At 50.0% G+C, this 16656-nt stretch overlaps 1 protein-coding gene across 1 annotated transcript; it reads left to right on the top strand.

Annotated features, from left to right (window-relative positions):
• The first annotated feature begins 260 nt into the window (after positions 1-260).
• On the top strand, positions 261-8184 carry LOC104527005 (ankyrin repeat and SOCS box protein 10). Its single transcript, XM_010170610.2, has 5 exons — positions 261-670; positions 5018-5285; positions 5822-6326; positions 7641-7754; positions 7999-8184. The coding sequence occupies exons 1-5, from the start codon at positions 367-369 to the stop codon at positions 8182-8184; spliced, it is 1377 nt and encodes a 458-aa protein (XP_010168912.1). The 5' UTR covers positions 261-366.
• The last annotated feature ends 8472 nt before the right edge of the window (positions 8185-16656 follow it).

Below are 16656 nucleotides of genomic sequence, written 5' to 3'. Positions count from 1 at the left end.
GCACCAACCTTGCTCCGTTTCTTTCCAAATGGGAGCACAGTGCAGAGCAGAGACTTCGCAGAGCAAACCACCAATCACATGGGAAGTGTTTCCAGGCTGCCTGCTACCCCTCTCCTGTGCTGAATCTGTGCTCGTGATTGCATCCAGCAGCTGAAAATAAGCTCTTGGAAGGAAGGGAGGTGGTGAAGGGCAGCTGCCAAGCAGGACTATTTATACTGGGTGAGTCAGGCCTGTGCCTGAACCCAGCCAGACATGGGAGCTGGAACCCAGGAGTGACCTGCAAAGGACGTAGCCTTGGATAAGAGGCTCTTGCCTGCAGCAGCTTGTTTACTGTAAGGTTCAGACTCGTCCTGTTTGTTCCCTGTGATGGACTGCACCTTTCCCTTCAGCTCTGCTACACTGCAGCTGGGTGAGGGGCAGCTGGGTCAGTGGAAGTGCTCTCAGCGTATAAGGCCCTGGTACCACCACAGTGAGCACAGCCTGAGCCCAGTTGGCCAGGGATGCCAGAAGAGCCGATTGGAGCCACTGGAGTGCCGGGATCTGCTGGTCCAGAATGCGCTCTTCACTGGGGACCTGGAGATGGTGCAGAAGTACTTCACCAAGAGCGCAGCCATCAATCTCATCATTGAGAACAAGGGTGATCAGCTACGCTGGACTAGCAGGAAATTTGGTGGGTGTTCAGGGCTGGGACATGGAGGGATGGGAGGTTCCCAGAGAAAGAGCACAGATACTTGAGAAAAGTGTGGAGAGGAATCCCCAGTGGTGTAGACAGGGTGGTGGAAGAGGATTTGGGAAGAAAGGCTTTTGGATGAGGAAGGAGGATTCCAGGGCTGTAGAACAAATGGTAGCAGACTTGTTGAAGGTGGCCAAAGGCAGATCTACCAGCAAATGGTGAGAATAGGGCCCTTGGAAGGGCTGCTGGAAGGGAACATCAGGACTGTCCTGTTGGAAATTGCTGGGATAGGTGTGAAATGTGTGTGATGTGGATTGCTTGGGTGAGAAGGCATCAGGTGGTATAAGGATGATTTTCCTGCCTTAGGTCTTAAATTGGATCTGTTACTCCAGTTTATTAGAAACTGGAGGCTGTGACATGCTTTGGGACTAGCAGAGAGCTCTTAGCATTGTCCTTCAGAGGAAGAGGCATGGCTGTGCTGTAGGTAGCTGCTTGGGGACCAAGCCACAATTGCTCTGTATCTACCTGCTGCTATTGTGAAATCCACATGTGAAGCAGAGCCATTGCGATCCCTGCTCCAAACACTGACTTTGAGAAGCTGCAGGGGAATTGATGTGCGAGGGTTTATGGTGGTCAGTTGGAGCGGGGCTTTGCTCCAGAACAAAAGCATTTGGTGTTTTGCTTTATTTCACATGTGGGGTTTGCACCCTGCAAGCTGTTCTATTCTGTAAGGTGGACTGGGCAATGGGAGTAGAAATCTGGTCTACCAGAGAGATGGTGGAAGCACGCCTGTCCTGAGTGACAAGAGGTAGAAGCTGGTCATCCTTGGTGTTTCTTCCCATCTGTACACCTCACTGTACCTTGCCCAGATACATCTTGTGGCTACCACACATGCTTCCACACGATCTGGTCCCTTTTGCTCACCTTCTCTTCAGTGTCATCTATTTTCAGTAAGCAGCATAGCTGTTGTGTTAAAGAGAGAGACGTGCTTAGCAATCTGGAAGTGCACGTGTCCTTGCTGCTGTCTGCTCTTAGTGAGGTGCAGGCAGAATCCTAGAATTTAAGATGGGTGTTGGGTGTGGAGGGGCCATAATTGCACCACTCCCACAGAAGTTTGGTGGCAAAAGTCCCCCTGTGCCAGAATGGAAGAGCTGTTCATGCAGGTCACTTTCCCAGAGGTGTGGGCTCTTTTCAAGTGTCCTGGCACAAAGCAATGGAGCACACTGGTAAAACTTGGCCATGACTGAGTGTTTTGTGGGCATCCACGCTAGCAAGAGGCAAACAGATAGAGTGGACTTGCAGAATCAAGTGCTGCTGCTTGTGGGTGGTGAAGATAAGGGTATAGAACAAAAAACAATCCAAATCTTCATGCTAGCCAAGTCTTTGGTTATGAATCCCACTGGCTTGCAGGGCCAGTTTCTCAAAACTTACCCAGCTGGTGACCTTAAAAGTAGATTCTAGTGACCTGGTCTTTCCCAAGTCATCCATATTGATATTTTAAGAAGCCCAGAGGAAGTGTAAATTGTATAGTGTTACTGACACTTACTCACATAGCCTTTTGCCTCCCTGGCAATGCTTTTGTGATTGGGAACCTCAGGCTCTCGTGGGATACCCGCTTATATCTTCGGGGAAATAGAGGATCCCATCAGGTGAGAGTCTGACAGATGCTTCCCTCTTTTTACCCTTTCATGCACTGCATTGTAGCTAGACAAGGTGGTGAAGTCTGCGCAGACAGAGGATGCTGGAGACTGTCAGTATAGAACTTGGTCATTTATTTTCATTACTGAGAAGGGTAAAGTTCCCTATCTTACACTCTTCTCTGGTCCTCTCGGTAATTGTTGCTTGGTGTTCTATTGGGGTCACTTACCTTGTTTTTAGCTAAAAAATTAAACCTAAACACTACTAGTGTGTGCAGATTGATGTGTTCTTTAGAACATAGGGTCTTAATGAAAGGCACACAATGCTGAGAGACTGTGAGCAAAGTGTGCTGTTCTGAAAACAAAGTAAGGGTAGGATGGGTTTCCACAATGAAGTGGGGACAGGGGAAAATGCCGTCTTGGGTGAAAGGACAGCGGTGAAGAACCCTGAGTGAGGGGACTGTCAGAGAATGGGACAGGGAGTACTAAAACCATGCAGGAGTTTTTTGCAAGGCTGAATTTCAAGGAAAAGTAGGAAGGGACCTACTTTGTTCCTTCTATGCTTTTACTTCACTTGTAATACACCGTTTCCCATCCTTGTGCCTGTTTCTACCTGTCCTTTGGCTTTAAGCTTTGATTAAACAAGCCACAGGAAAGTTATTTTTTTTAAAACCTGTTTAGTGCCAAGGGCTTGGGTGGAACTAGCAAGTGGAGGTGCAGTGCTTGAGATGTGCAAGGAACCAAGGGATGAACAAAGGTGTGCTGGTGATGTGTGGAGGCAGCTGGGTTGTTCTCTTGTGGTCTGGGCAGCAGCTGGGTGACGGCAGGATAGCTGGCCATGAGACTGCTTCCCTCTGTGTTTTCATAGTGATGTCCCATCTCCATTTCTACCCTTCCAGTTACTCTGCCACTCTGCCCTGCTGAGGGGCTTTCCCTTCACAGCCAGGGACTGCAGAGACTCTGCCGCCTGAGAGTAGCGTCCTTACCAGCCTCTTGGCCCAAACGGATGGTCACAAGGCTTCCCAGAATAGAACAGCTGAGACCTGAGCTGTCCCCAACCTGGGCCAAGCAGTGCTGTGACATGTCCTCACTCCCTGCAGAGCTGGGAGGCAGGGCTGGTAAGCAGCACGTCAGACAGAGCGCTGGGCACTGGTGGGGCTGGACCCACAGGCTCAGAGCCCAGCCGGTGAGGTAGCAGCAGGTCCTGCCCTGGTTTCTACAGAGGGTTTGGGTCCTGCATCATGGGCAGCATCACGGGCAGAGGAGACAAGAGTGCAAAGGAGCCCATTTGCACGCAGAAGGTGGATGGCCCTTCCCAGGTCTACTGGCAGGCCCTGCTGAAGGGGGATCGGGGGATTGTGGCCAAGATCCTCAGTGACCCTGAGAACAACCTGAGTCCCAATGCTGTGTTTGACACCAGTGACCTGGAAGAGTGGAAAAACTACCGCTTCAACATCCGCCGGCTGAGTATGCAGGGGGACAGCAGGCAGGCAGCGTGGCACAGCTGAACAGGGGCTCAGAGCTTTTTGCCTACGCTGCAGGGTGTTGCTATTGCTGGGACTGTGTGTTATGGGTGTTGTTGGGGTTGTGGAGGGGTGGGATGTGGGAGTGAGGACACTGGGATGTGACTGGGTTCCCCTGTGCTGCCTGGGAGCGTGAGGTATGACCAGGGTACCTGGCCCTTCTCACAGGGGTTTGTGCAAGTGCTTGGGAACTGCCAGGGTTCCCCATGGGGCAAAGGAGATTCAAGCTCGAGGCTGTGCTCCTTCTGTGACTGGTCTTGTAGCCTGGCTCTGTCTGCCTGTTGTGTCTGTGAGCAGCCTGTGCTGGGCTGCTGGTTCTCTCTGTGGGTTGTGCTGGGCAAGAAATTGTCACAGCCCTGCCTTAGGTCCTCAAGAAGGTTCAGCTTGAACCTGGCCCTGGGCAACACAGTTGACTGCATGCTGCTTCTGCAAGAAAGAGGTGAGAGGGATGTAGTGTGGAACATGTCACAGTCTGGGACATGGTCCTCCAGCCGAGCATGGAAGGGCAGCAAGAAGCATGATTTAAGGAGCCCTTTTCCAGTAACAGCTGCAGGCAACTTGTTTGCTAGCAGACCACACCAGCTCAGCAATGGTTCCAGCTGGGTCAGCATCTTTGAGAGTTGGCAAGTTTCAGCCCCTTGCTCTCTTCTAGGTAGTAGATGTTGATCTCTGTTGAAGCTTGCTTGTCTGCAGCATGCTCAGGGCTGGTATGAATCTCCTGTGTGCATGGCAGCCTACTCCAGCACCTCTCTGTGTTACTGCCTGGTTCCTTGTATTTGCGGTGCTTCATGCATGGTGCTCTTCCCAGCCACCTTGCTGCTTTCAGCCCGGCCTGTGCCCCAGGCCCGTCATCTGCTGTACTCCTGTCAATGGAAAGCCTGTGCTGCAGGTGGAAAGCACGATTTCTGGGAACAGCCTCTGCCCCAAGGCTCCTGCTCCTTTGAGCCCCCTGTCAGCATGGCTGCACAGTCGAGTCATCCCCAGATCTTTGCCTTTGTCAGGCCAGTCCAAAGGCAGGGACTTGCAGAGAAGGGGATGGCAGGAAGAGGCAGTTCCTTGAGGGGAGACCTACGTCTCTCAAGAGGGGATGTGCATCAGGTACCCTGGGGAAAAGGGCAGGTCTGGGCCCATTGCTGTTGTGCACTGTGGCTGGATGTGGCTCCCTGACCTCTCTTTCCTTGCAGGACTGTGGTCTCTGAGCTATGAGCAGGAGCTCACCACGCCGCTGCACATCACAGCCAGCCGGGGCTACACAGACTGCCTGCGGCTCCTGCTGCTCCGTGGTGCCACCGTCGACTTTGCACCCGGGGGTAAGACTGCCCTGCACGAGGCGTGTGCCGCAGCCCGTACGGACTGCGTGCGCCTGCTGCTCAGCTTTGGTGCTGACCCTGAGGCTGTCTCTGAGGATGGCTACAAGCCCCTGCACCTCTGCAAGAGCCCAGACTCCATCGAGTGAGTTCTACCCAGGGGCCACCATGGGCCTCCCTCCCTCTCAAGCCCCATCCTGTGTAGAAGGGGTGGGTTGGTGGTTGCAGCAATGGCTGCTGAATGGGGTGGCCTTACTGCCTGTTCCTGGACCACAATCACCTCTGAAGTCCAACAGATGACTGCAAGCTCTACTCCTCAGCTGATGCAGCTGAGCTTGGTGCTGCTGCCTTGCTGCCCACCAGCAGTGCAGAGCTGATGGTTCACACTGGGAAGCTCAGGGCATGCTCTGTGCCTCTGTGGGTGTGTGGGAGCAGACTCTGGGAGTGATGGCACTTTATTAAAGATCTGTGGAGAGTTAGCTAGAATGAGGATGACAGTTTCTCTGTTCACTAGTCATCCTGGCTTAAAACCACTGCTCCAGGGCATGAGGAGCAGGGATTTTTGGACTCCTGGGGAAAAATGAAAGACTAGAGATGGTGCAGATGTGGGGGTGCAGGGGTGGGAGGTAGGGTAGGAGCTGGAGAAGAGAGCCTGTCACTGAGTCATCTTGGCCCATGTAGGTGTGTCCAGCAGCTGCTGCAGCATGGTGCCAATGTGAACAGTCAGACGGAGGAGGAGAACGACACAGCATTGCACGTAGCAGCACGGCATGGCCTAACAGACCACGTCCAGCTGCTGCTGCGCTCTGGGGCAAAGCTGGAGGCAGAGAATGAGGAGGGGCAGACGCCACTGAATGCTGCCTGTGCTCAGCCTCATCAGCCCCAGGACATGGACCGCTACTACCAGGTCTGCCAGCTGCTGGTGGAGAGCGGTGCCAGCATCAACGCTGCAGACAGGGACCGTCAGCACCCTCTTCACCTGGCCTGCAAGAATGCCAATGCTCAAGTGGTAGAGTTACTGCTGGCCCGGGGTGCAAATGTCAACATCATGAACTACAGCGGCAACACGGCACTGCACAATATCCTGCAAGCAACTGCCTACAAGCTGGAGCACCATCCCGAGCTCGTGGTGCGAGCCCTCCTCAACTACGGTGCCATCCGCATCTGGCCTGGCTCCCTCCTCAAGGTGCGGGGCTCACAGCTGTGCCAGGAGCGTGGTGGGAAGGGAAGGCTGTGGGCATCAGGGCCCCAGCGAGAGCAAGGATGTCTTGTTCTGTGCCAGCCTGCTTGCTGTCCTGCCTATCTCCTTCCAGGGGCTCAGGGAGGGGAATTGGCATGACTGTAAATGATTCCCTGAAGTTTTCTCCTGGGGTATGTTCTCCTGTAGGACTCCCCTGCTTCTGTCTGCTAAGCTCTGTGGACAGTACTTACTTCCCTAATCACTTGCCCTGGAAAATGTTGGCCCTTTTTGCTCCCAGGGGCTTTGTTTCCTCTTCAGGGCATACCCTCCAGCTTATGCTGTCTCTGCAAGACACCAGCAAACAAAGGGTTAATTTCCTGTCTTAATTCCTGAGCAGTGCAATAATTACCCAGCCCGGAGATCAGCAGATTGCTCTCCCCTTTGGGAAAATACAGGAAAATCAACAATTAACACTAATTAATCTCCTATTAACGCCAGATAATGAGGATCACTCCTACAGCCAGAATAGACTCTGACAGCTACTGCTGGCCTGGGCCGTAGGGAGTGGGAGCCAAGAGCCAGGGGCATCTGCCTCTGTGCAGCTATGCATGGGTGGGGTGGGCTCCCAAGGCCATGCTGGTGGTGTAAGATTCTCAGCACCCACATGGACATGGTACACACCAGAGATGTTGCACAACATACACATGATGTCTTCCTGGGGCCCTGTGTAGCAGCTGATATGGGCACAGTGCTTCACAGGACACCCACTGCGCACAGCACAGACACAGGGTGTCTCAGCAGCCCCGTGCCAAACGCACAATAAATCCCCGAGAGCCCTGTGTAGCCCTCAACAGCAGCATGGTGTGTGCCTTAGCCTTGCTGCGTGCAAACTGGGTGTCAGTCCTTGCCCCAGAATGGCTCGTGCGCTAACTAGAAAAACGTGCAGAAAGGAGCCTGGTATAAAGCAGAGTGGTGGTTGCTTACCAGCTACTCACAGCAGTGAGGCAGATGAAGGAGATCTTCATCCCAGCCATGGCTGTTAGTCCTTGCATCCGAGGAGAAGCTGTGGGCACGTAGTGTTTCTGAATGGAACCATGCTGTGCGTGTTGGGTGTTGGCTTGGTCACCCTCTTTGCAGGAGTGGTGCTCTGGCACTTCCCACCATCAGTGAGGTTGGTCTCCTGGAACAGCATAAGGCAAGGACATTAGTTCCCTAGATTTAACTGTGGAGGCTGGTTTTGAGCAGCTTTTTAGGAAGGGAAGGTGGGGCTTGCAGGACCTTGCCCAAAGGTGGTGTTGATCTGCTCTCTCCCTGGCGCAGGTGCTGCGGTACTGCCACACCTGCCCGCGTGTCATCGAGGCCCTGATGAACAGCTACGATCATGTGCGTGTCTCTGAGGACTGGGTGGAAGCGGTTCCAGCAGAGGTTGTACAGGTGAGGGAACGCGTGCTGGTGGCTGGAGAACATGCAGCTGGGCCACGGCAGCTGGGTGTCAGAGGAGGCTTGGGGCTGGGGAGGGGTTGGCGCAGGGCAGGGCTGGGTTTGCAGGACACAGGGATGGTGCTTTTGGGAGGATGCACCATAGTGGCCACTATAAAGGGCTGTCTGGTTCTACCTCTGCTCCCAGGGTGATATCTTCAGCTTTATCTGCCTCTGGTCGTCTCTTCTCTCTCTGTAGAAATACCCACGTTTCTACCAGTCACTTTTCTCCCTGGAGCAAAGACCTCGCTCCTTGCAGCACCTGGCTCGCTACACGCTCAGGACATTCTTGGAGGGACGGTTGCTTCTGGTCCTGTCTCAGCTGCACCTGCCAAGTGCTTTGCACCATTTCCTGCTGCTCGGCTTTGAGGATGTTCTCTACTAAGGGCTGCGGTTCCAGTCCTACTGTGCCTTTCTGTGCAGATGTTCCATCCCTGCCACTTCAGTCTGTGCCTTCCCAGCTAACCCCTTTCCCTTGCACACCTCCTGCCAGGCCACATCAGCCCCCGTGCCAAACCTTTTGCCACGTCCCTGTCCCAGGCAGCCTTGTGCTCTGCCTCATGCACCTGTTTTGGATTTTGCATTCTGTTTTCCTGTACTAATCAGGACAAACTCCAGACTCACTAACAAAAGCAGGATTAGGGCATTTTGTGGGACAAGGAGCAAATACACTGCATCGATCACAGTTCTAGTCATAGGATATCAATCTCTCTATCCCAAATCTACAAACTCTAACCTGAACCAGGCTGCTCTGGTGCCCTGGCATTTGTTGGGATCCTGTCTTCAGTCAAGTTGTTTACAGTTTGTACCCAAAGGTGTTTGGAATAAACCCTTGTCTTTGTACCTGCCAGAGTACAACTTCTGCCTTGACTTGAAGACTGTCCTGACAGAGCTCATCTGTGTGATGGGCCGTGTACAGTGGCATATACAGTCTCAGGCTTGTGCATCCATCCTTGCTTCTCAGAGGACATGGGGAAATGTGTGGTGGGTGTGGGGCTGAGGCCTCCCAAAGAAACATTTCCCATGCAGGTACAGTGTCTGGGGTTGTCTGGCTTTGCAGCTTGGGGCAGAACAGCGGTGCTTGTGCAAGCACTGAGGACTTTGATGTGGGGCGAGGAGAAAGCGTGCCCTGAGAACGCCAGTCCCTGGGGCACAGAGCAGCCCAGCCCTATTGACAGTCCAGCCAGCATCTACCAGAGCACAGGACAGGGCCACACGCTGCTGCCTGGGCTGCACCACACTCCAGACGAGGTAAAGGGCAGCCTTTGTTCCTGTGATTTAAAGACACAGTTGTAAAGAAATCAAAGCACTAACTATCCTGTAAAGATTTGCTGTAAGCTAATGCCATTCCTGCGTCTGACTCAAGGAATGCCTGAACTGGCACAAGGTAGGTGAGAGCAGTGCTGCAGGTTGCTCCTCATGGTGCACTGATCTTTCAAGGTGTCTGTTAACATCCACAAAAGCACCAGGGCACAGGAACGCAGACGTGAAGGCTAAGCAGTTTGACAGACCTGGTGCTTCTGTCTCTTTCTGTCTCTGTCAGGACACAGGGTGTAGCTCTGCTCCCCTAATTATCACCAGCTTACACAACTAGACGACGCTGCTCTGAGGTAGCAAGCTTGAAATAACTATGTGAGGTTCAGTGTGCCATTCCTGTTGTCCTCACACCAGTGACGCACCACAGCATGAATGCTAATGGGATAAAATGGGAATGTATTTACACATTACAGGCTTACAAAAGGTGTCGGGAAACCAGTTGTGGCAGCCTGTGTGTGCAGGCACTACTATTGCAGCATAGAGATGGTGCATCTCAAAAAGGTTTAACAATGTGCTTTATGACATCCATGGGCAGAGAGGTGAGGTGTTGGCTCTAGGTGACATACCAAGACTATCTGCAAAACAGGGATGAAGGGAGCAGGGGAGTCAAAGCTTTTAAAATACTTGGATAATGGCCCACACTCCTACCACGGATCAGTAGTGCATTTCCCTTGAACCAGTGCAGGAACCAGGCTGAAGTCACCATCTTCCTGCTGGCTGAGCTCCCGTGTCTGTTCAGGGTGATGTGTTTATGGGAGCAGGTACCGTAGTCTTGTTCCTAAATTCTGATCACTGCTTTAGAGTGCTGATTTTTAGACAGATCATATCTGTGACTGGAGGAGGAGCAGCAAAAGGAGAGTCTGTCCCTTTTGGTGGCAGCACAATCTGGCGTTGCCTTCGCCCGAATAGATATCTTTGGGATGAAGGCAGTCTGCAGAGCAGTGCATGTGGGGCTGGTGTACCAGTCCTCCTTCTTCCCAGTGCTGTCCATATGCCTGCAATAACGTATGTTCAGTAACGTGCACTCAGCCACTGAGATGAGATCACCTTAAGGGCGGTGAAGGGCTGAGTTTAACGCTTTGCTTTATTTTGTAATTGTTTCTTGCAGCTGTTAGATTTAAAGCAACGCCTCAGGTCTTGCTGATTACTGTTGCTAGTTCTGAAGTCTGCTCTGTGTTTGGGTGATGAGGGCAGCTCAGGTTGAAAGAGGTGAACCTACAGTGTTTTGTTTCTGCAAATACAGGAGCACACAGTGCCACTGCACACATGGGCAGGCCACCTCCTGGCACTGCCAGTTATTCTTTGGGCAAAGGCGTCTTGGCAGAGACAGGCGCTTGTTGTAATGAAGGACCTGCACTGGGACTGCAGGTGAAGGTCCAGGGTTCCTTTCAGAGCCACCAGGTTTGCAGGCAGCGAATCCCAGCATCCGTGGGAGGGCTGAGGTTGGGCAGGTGGCTGAGAGGGACAAGTCATCCCAGGGCACAAGTCCTCATAGACTAGACTTCATCTCTGTTTCCACTGAGATTAAAAGGCCATGATTTCATTCTGTGTAAGGATACCACTGAGTAACCATTTTCAAGAAATGTGGTAGGAAAAGGGAAGTATTTTTTACAGACTGACTGATTTAACTGAGGGGAAAAAACCCAAACAAAACAAACAAACAAACAAACAAAAAAAACACCAGAAAAGTTTTTGGGTGCTCAAGCTCTTTTTCAGAACTGAAACAATCAGAAAAGTTCAAGCTAAGCGCAGGCTGGGAACAAATGCTTTGAGTTTAACTCAGTTATGCTAATCGATTAGCAGTTGGTTTTTAAAAACCTTTACAAGAACAGAATTTAAAAGGTTTGATGTTCCAGAGCACATTTTGTCAATATAACAAGCTGTGCTACTTTTTCTCAGGTTTCTAAAGGGGAAATTTCTAACACAGCATTGAAAGTACTTGCTGGGACAGGTGGTGTGCCAGGGCGATTTAACTGTCCTGAGTGCAAAGGCTGTGGTCTCAACCAAGGACAGCAAGCGTGTCACAACATTAGCACAGGGGCATGTGGTTCTGATGTGTTTTTACCAACTGCCACAGGCACAGGCAGCTGCTGATTGCTATTGTGTCCCAGGTTCGCTGGGAATGTCCATTGGACACATGCTCTTGTTCCTGTTTCAGCATCCACCTGGGGTTTTTGGCAGAGCAGTCAGCAAGAGACGCTCTCGTGACTGGCTGAAGTAATTTGAGTTCACTGCCATGTTCTCAGAGTGGCCATCCAAGTGATGTGCTCAAGGAAAAAAAAAAATCATCCCATTTCTAGACATTTCCATCCCAGCTGCAGCTACTAGGTCTTACTCTGACCCCCTCTGTGCCATCAAAGCATCACCTATTCCAGTGTCCCCTTCCTTTAACTGAGAGGTCAACTGCATTAGTGTCTCCCTGTAGGCTTCCCACCCTCGGATATCTGCTTGACTCTTGCCCGATCTTTCCTGTTCCTCAGTAAAGAGCATGACATGCCATAATGGGTGGACTAGTAACCACAATGGTACTTATAGAAGGGTACAAGGACAAAGTATAGAAAAGGCCTTCCCTAGGATGTCCATCCCCACCCCGAGCTCTGTAAATTGCATCTCAGGTAGTTTTCAGTCAAAGGGGCATCATTGTGTTTAGCAGTCATAGAGCAATTTTGGGTTTTTTTTTTTTTGTTTCCATAAATTTGACCAGTCACTCTTTGGACCCATGTCTGTTTGAGCATTCTGATATCCTTGTGGCAAGGATAACTTAAGTGCACATTGTGTTGATCACCTCCTTTTATTTGTCTTTACGCTGTCACCTTTTTATTTCATTTGATGCCCTTTACCTCTTGTGTTCTACGAGTATGTGGGCAACTATAGTCTGTTCCTCTTCATCATATTACTCAAAATTATCTAGAACCCTGCCATTTCTCTCCTTCCTCAGGCTGGAATTCTATTCAGCTGTGTCATTCCCTGTGTGGAAGCTGTCACCCAACCCTTAACCACAAGCACAGGCTTTCCCTGTCCCTTTACTGATCCAGTGCATCACTTTAAGATGCAGGGAGTACAGTTGTACACAACATTCAAATTGTGGTTGCACTATGATTGTGTAAAAGTTATTCTTAGCCATGTGGATGTGAGATCTACACAAATCCCTCAGGATCCTTACATTCATATTTGACATTACTTGATTATTTACACAGTCCAGGAGGAGCCTTGGCAGCGATGCCCTCCCATTCAGCACATTTTGTCTTCACATGGTGTATGTTGCAACCTCTACATGTTTTTTTCAGACTCATTGCTATCCAGGATGCCATCACTGTTTTAAAATTAAGCCCACAACATTCTTCTTTCCTGTATGTTGCACCTTATATTTAGATGTAACAAGCCAGGTTTTTCATGAACCTGATGGTTCCAGCAATCCAAATTAGGTTGTCTTGGGCAAGTGCCACTTGTTACTTTTACTATCCCAACACTTTTTATCCACTCCAATAACTTTACCAGCAATTGTGTTTTTACTTTCTCCCTGATTGCTAATAACATATAGCACTGATATGTGAATAGAATACAACAAGAAATACACATGTCAAATAGCTATATAGAATAAGTCTTCTGAGTTACCCAGTTCTTTCAAATCTCTTAATACTTATCACACTGACTGTAGCATACAGCTAATTTTTCTTGTTAGGATGTCATGCAGAACTAAGTCAAATGACTTAGAGGAGTCGAAGCATGCCATATCTATCTAGTTAGCTCTATCAAACTTGTAGGCTTACAAAAAAATGCATAAAATTATTTGAAAGTACCTCTTTCAAATGACACTAATTTGAATGACATGAATTTGGGTTCTAGCTTTTACTAATTTACCCAGGACATCCTTTGGCTGCTTGTGTGTGATTGCTTGGGATGTGTGTTGAACTAACTGATCTGTAGTTTCTTGGATATCTACGTGAACATATTTAAATACTGGCAAGACATCGGATCTTTTTTCCCCCAGTTATCTTCAGTTCCCCAGTGTGCCATGATTTGTTATAAAGAAAAAAATCAATTGTTCAGTGAACTCATTAGCCAACTAAATACTCTTGGATGTAAGTTATCCTCCTGCAGACTATAAAAATTGTTAAACAGTTTTTCTTTAGCATCTTCCTTAATTACTGATGGAATAGAAAATATTTCATTACCACTGTAAAATATGAATGCTATCCATTGTTGTTTCAAATACAGAGCAGAAATATTTATTGAGTTCTTGTTTTTCATTAGGCAGAAGGTATGTTTACACACAGAAACCTGGGGCAGGTGCCCAGCGACTGCAATTCTTTGTATTTGGAACTCTCTGCTGCTGGGGCATCCTGCTCTGGGTTCAAAATTAAAAAAAACACTGAGAAATTGGAGAGGGTTCAGAGGAGCTGTGAGTTATGGATTGCCAGTGATTCCTGAATTTCGGAGGGGTGGTGGCTGGACACACCATGGTTGATCCTTGGAGTCCCGTGTGCAGTTGTGGGTGCCTGTTCTTTGGTCCTGGATTTACAGGGCAGGAAGGGTTGACAGCACGTTTCCACGAAGCACAGTGAGCACACAGGGTGAACACACCCTCCATCGTTGTGCTGCCGTCCATCATCATCCTCAACGGCACCTCATCGAGCTTTCTGAGGGGCAGGCTGCAGAGTTTGTTCAGCATTGCCAGTTCTTCTGAGTGACACTTAACTAGATCCAGTGGCTGGAAATTGAAGCTGAGCAAACACATATTAGAAATGAGACACATTTTTAATAGCAAGGGTAATTAATCTACTAGATAATTGTATCTTAGAATAGCTTATCATGGTGGATGTAGATTTCTCATCTCTGACTTTTTAAAAAAATCACTGGAAGATCTGCCCTAGCCCAGACTAGAATTCATTCTGCATGGTGCTTAGCCCACGCCTCAAGGAGATCAGGCTGCTTAATTACAGATCTACAATCCGTAGTCTTGTCACTCTTCCACACTGGTCTGCCACTGGCCTCTGTCACCGCTGGGACTGTGTTTGGCCCCAGGGTAATGAATCAGTTTCATGTTTCCTGTAACAGTGCTGCACACCTCCCTGATGCTTCATTCATGTTTCTGATTTCTCCTTAGTTTCCTTCATTTTTTAACTACTGGTTTGTACTGGATCCATCAGCTTCCTTGCTCTGAATTTGCTGCCTGCACTGGTTTCTGAAAAAAAGACACTTAGAAACAAATGGTGATGCTACTTTATAATTTTATTTAAATATTTGCTGTTAATTTCTCTCACAACCTTCAACCCTTTGGAAGCACTGAGTGTGTCTCACCCTGTGTGTGTTTGTGGATTGCCAAAGGACCTCAGGGCTGGATGTGACGCAGGAAGGCAAACTCCTTCCTCTCACCAGTCCACCAGCACATGAGGACCTGACGGGGCTGCCCCATGACATGTGCAGTGGTCCCACCAGAGGAGGCACTCCAAGGATCTCTGACTCTGGGCAGTGGGAGCCTCAGTGTTTGCCCCAAACTACAACCCCACCCAGCAACACATCCCCTCTTTGAGCAGCTCCACGCAGAGCTCTGCTGGACTTACTCCTGTGGCTGGTTTGGCCCCACAGCAGCTCTCCCAGTGCGGAGTGCTTCTGGTACTTCATTGTTAGGAGCATGACTCCAAATGCTTCCCACACTTCTGTTTCCATACACAGGATCTCAGAATTGCCTTGACTGGAAAAGACCTTTAAGATCATCGAGTCCAACCATGAACCCAACACTGACCAGTCCCCGACTGACCCATGTCCCTCAGCACTGTGTCTACACGACTCTTCAATCCCTCCAGGGATGGGGACTCCACCACTGCCCTGGGCAAACCCTTCCAATGCCTCAGAACCCTTTCAGCAAAGAAATTCTTCCTCACATCCCATCTCAACTGCCCTTGGTGCAACTGGAGCCCATTTCCTCTTGTCCTGTCCCTTGGTCCTTGGTTGAACAGACCCATCCCCACCTCTCTCCACCCTCCTCCAAGGGACTTGCACAGAGCCACAAGGTCTCCCCTCAGCCTCCTTTTCTCCAGGCTCAACAACCCCAGTTCCCTCAGCTGCTCAGTCCATCCAGATGCTCTGCAGCAGATGCTGATGCTGCTGCGGTACCACAGTCTGCAGGTGGAGCCTGTGGGGTCTCACCCCTTTTGTACAAAGGTGCTGTCTGAGACATGACAGCCTCTGCTCCTTTCCTCCAGCTTGTCACCAGATGTCAGCAATAATGCTACTCACATCCACGCCATCCCACCCACCTCCATGCTCCTACCTGCTGGACCACATGGGCTTGGGCCAAATGCAAGCACATGTTTGATAACAGCCTGTGACTTCTTAAATTCAGTCCTGTGCCTGGCCAGCCTTACTTTAATTCCTGTAAAATACTATCTCAAGTAACTGAACAACTTGTAAGTGCCTGGATACACGCAAAGTTGGTCAGACAAATCCTACTTCCTCCTGTATCAGGCCAAAGGGCCTGTGGGAAAGTGACAGAAGGAGCAGATGTTATGTGTCTTAAATGTTTAATTTCATGCTCCTTCACGTAAGATTGTCAGAATGAAATTAAGAAAAGACAATCTAGAGTGAACTACTATTAGGTGAGAGCATCACTGGTCAGAAAACCCTGTTCTGAGTCAGATATCAGTAGTCAAACTGCAGGGATACATAGAGGGTGTTCCCTGGAGGTCTGTCCTGCATCTGGCACTCTACAGAGCTGTTAAAGCCTTGCATGAAGGCTTAGACATCAGGCTTATTGACTCTGCAGAAGAGGCTGTGCCAGTTGGGGTTGCAGCTGCAGCTAAGGCAGGCAGGACAAATACCAAGTTCCCTCCAAGAACCAGCAGAACCCAACTGCAAAAGCCATAGTAAAGCTGGAGCAAGAGTGCAAAGAGGTATCAGGCCTGGCTTCTGGGAGAGATCATCTGCTCATGGGCCAGATACACCTACGTTGGCTGAAGGCAACAGGCACAACCCTAGTGCTTGGGTGCACCTGCCTCTGGCATCGCTCCTTGCAAAGCCTCCTTAGTCACCTCCAAGGTTGCAGCTGCAAATGCTCTTCCTGCCATTAATGGAGATCCTGGAGTCTTATTGCCCCAGCCGTGGCTCTGCCAGGGCTAGTTCTAAAATATGTTCCCCAGGCATGAGTGGGTGTCTCCTCAGCTGCTGCAGACAGGTTTTGCTGTTAGGAAGCTGAAGACAGAATCACGTGGGGCAGCTTGGCAGTGGGGTGAAAGCCTGTGAGACTGTATTTGCAGGGGCCAGCTGGAACCACCTTGCATCCAGGTTGCCTGCTGGGACAGGATTTGCATATCAGTGATTACCTGCCAGGTCTGAGCATCCTTACAGAGCCTGGTGGCTCAAGTCGGGTCATTTCATTTTGGACCACTTGATGGGTAAGTCCAATAGCAGAGTCTGTGCCTGATACGAGCCCAGCTTCTGCAAACACATCACCACCACAGCCAGCCTGTTCTCTAGACTTTCCTAACTTTGAGTAAATAATTTTGCAACATTACCCCTGATTTTAATACGTTTAGTAGCT

The sequence above is a fragment of the Antrostomus carolinensis genome, unplaced genomic scaffold, assembly GCF_000700745.2.
Source record: "Antrostomus carolinensis isolate BGI_N321 unplaced genomic scaffold, ASM70074v2 scaffold54206, whole genome shotgun sequence".
Lineage (NCBI taxonomy): Eukaryota > Metazoa > Chordata > Aves > Caprimulgiformes > Caprimulgidae > Antrostomus > Antrostomus carolinensis.
This window is presented reverse-complemented; position numbering and strand designations above follow the sequence as displayed.

What these genes read in the sequence shown, in the direction of transcription:
- LOC104527005 (XM_010170610.2), top strand. Translation starts at nt 367, where the DNA reads ATGGACTGCACCTTTCCCTTCAGCTCTGCTACACTGCAGCTGGGTGAG. An exon ending in GGCCTGGCTCCCTCCTCAAG is followed by an intron (nt 6,327 to 7,640) that starts GTGCGGGGCTCA and finishes TCCCTGGCGCAG; the next exon opens with GTGCTGCGGTACTGCCACAC. An exon ending in TTCCAGCAGAGGTTGTACAG is followed by an intron (nt 7,755 to 7,998) that starts GTGAGGGAACGC and finishes CTCTCTCTGTAG; the next exon opens with AAATACCCACGTTTCTACCA.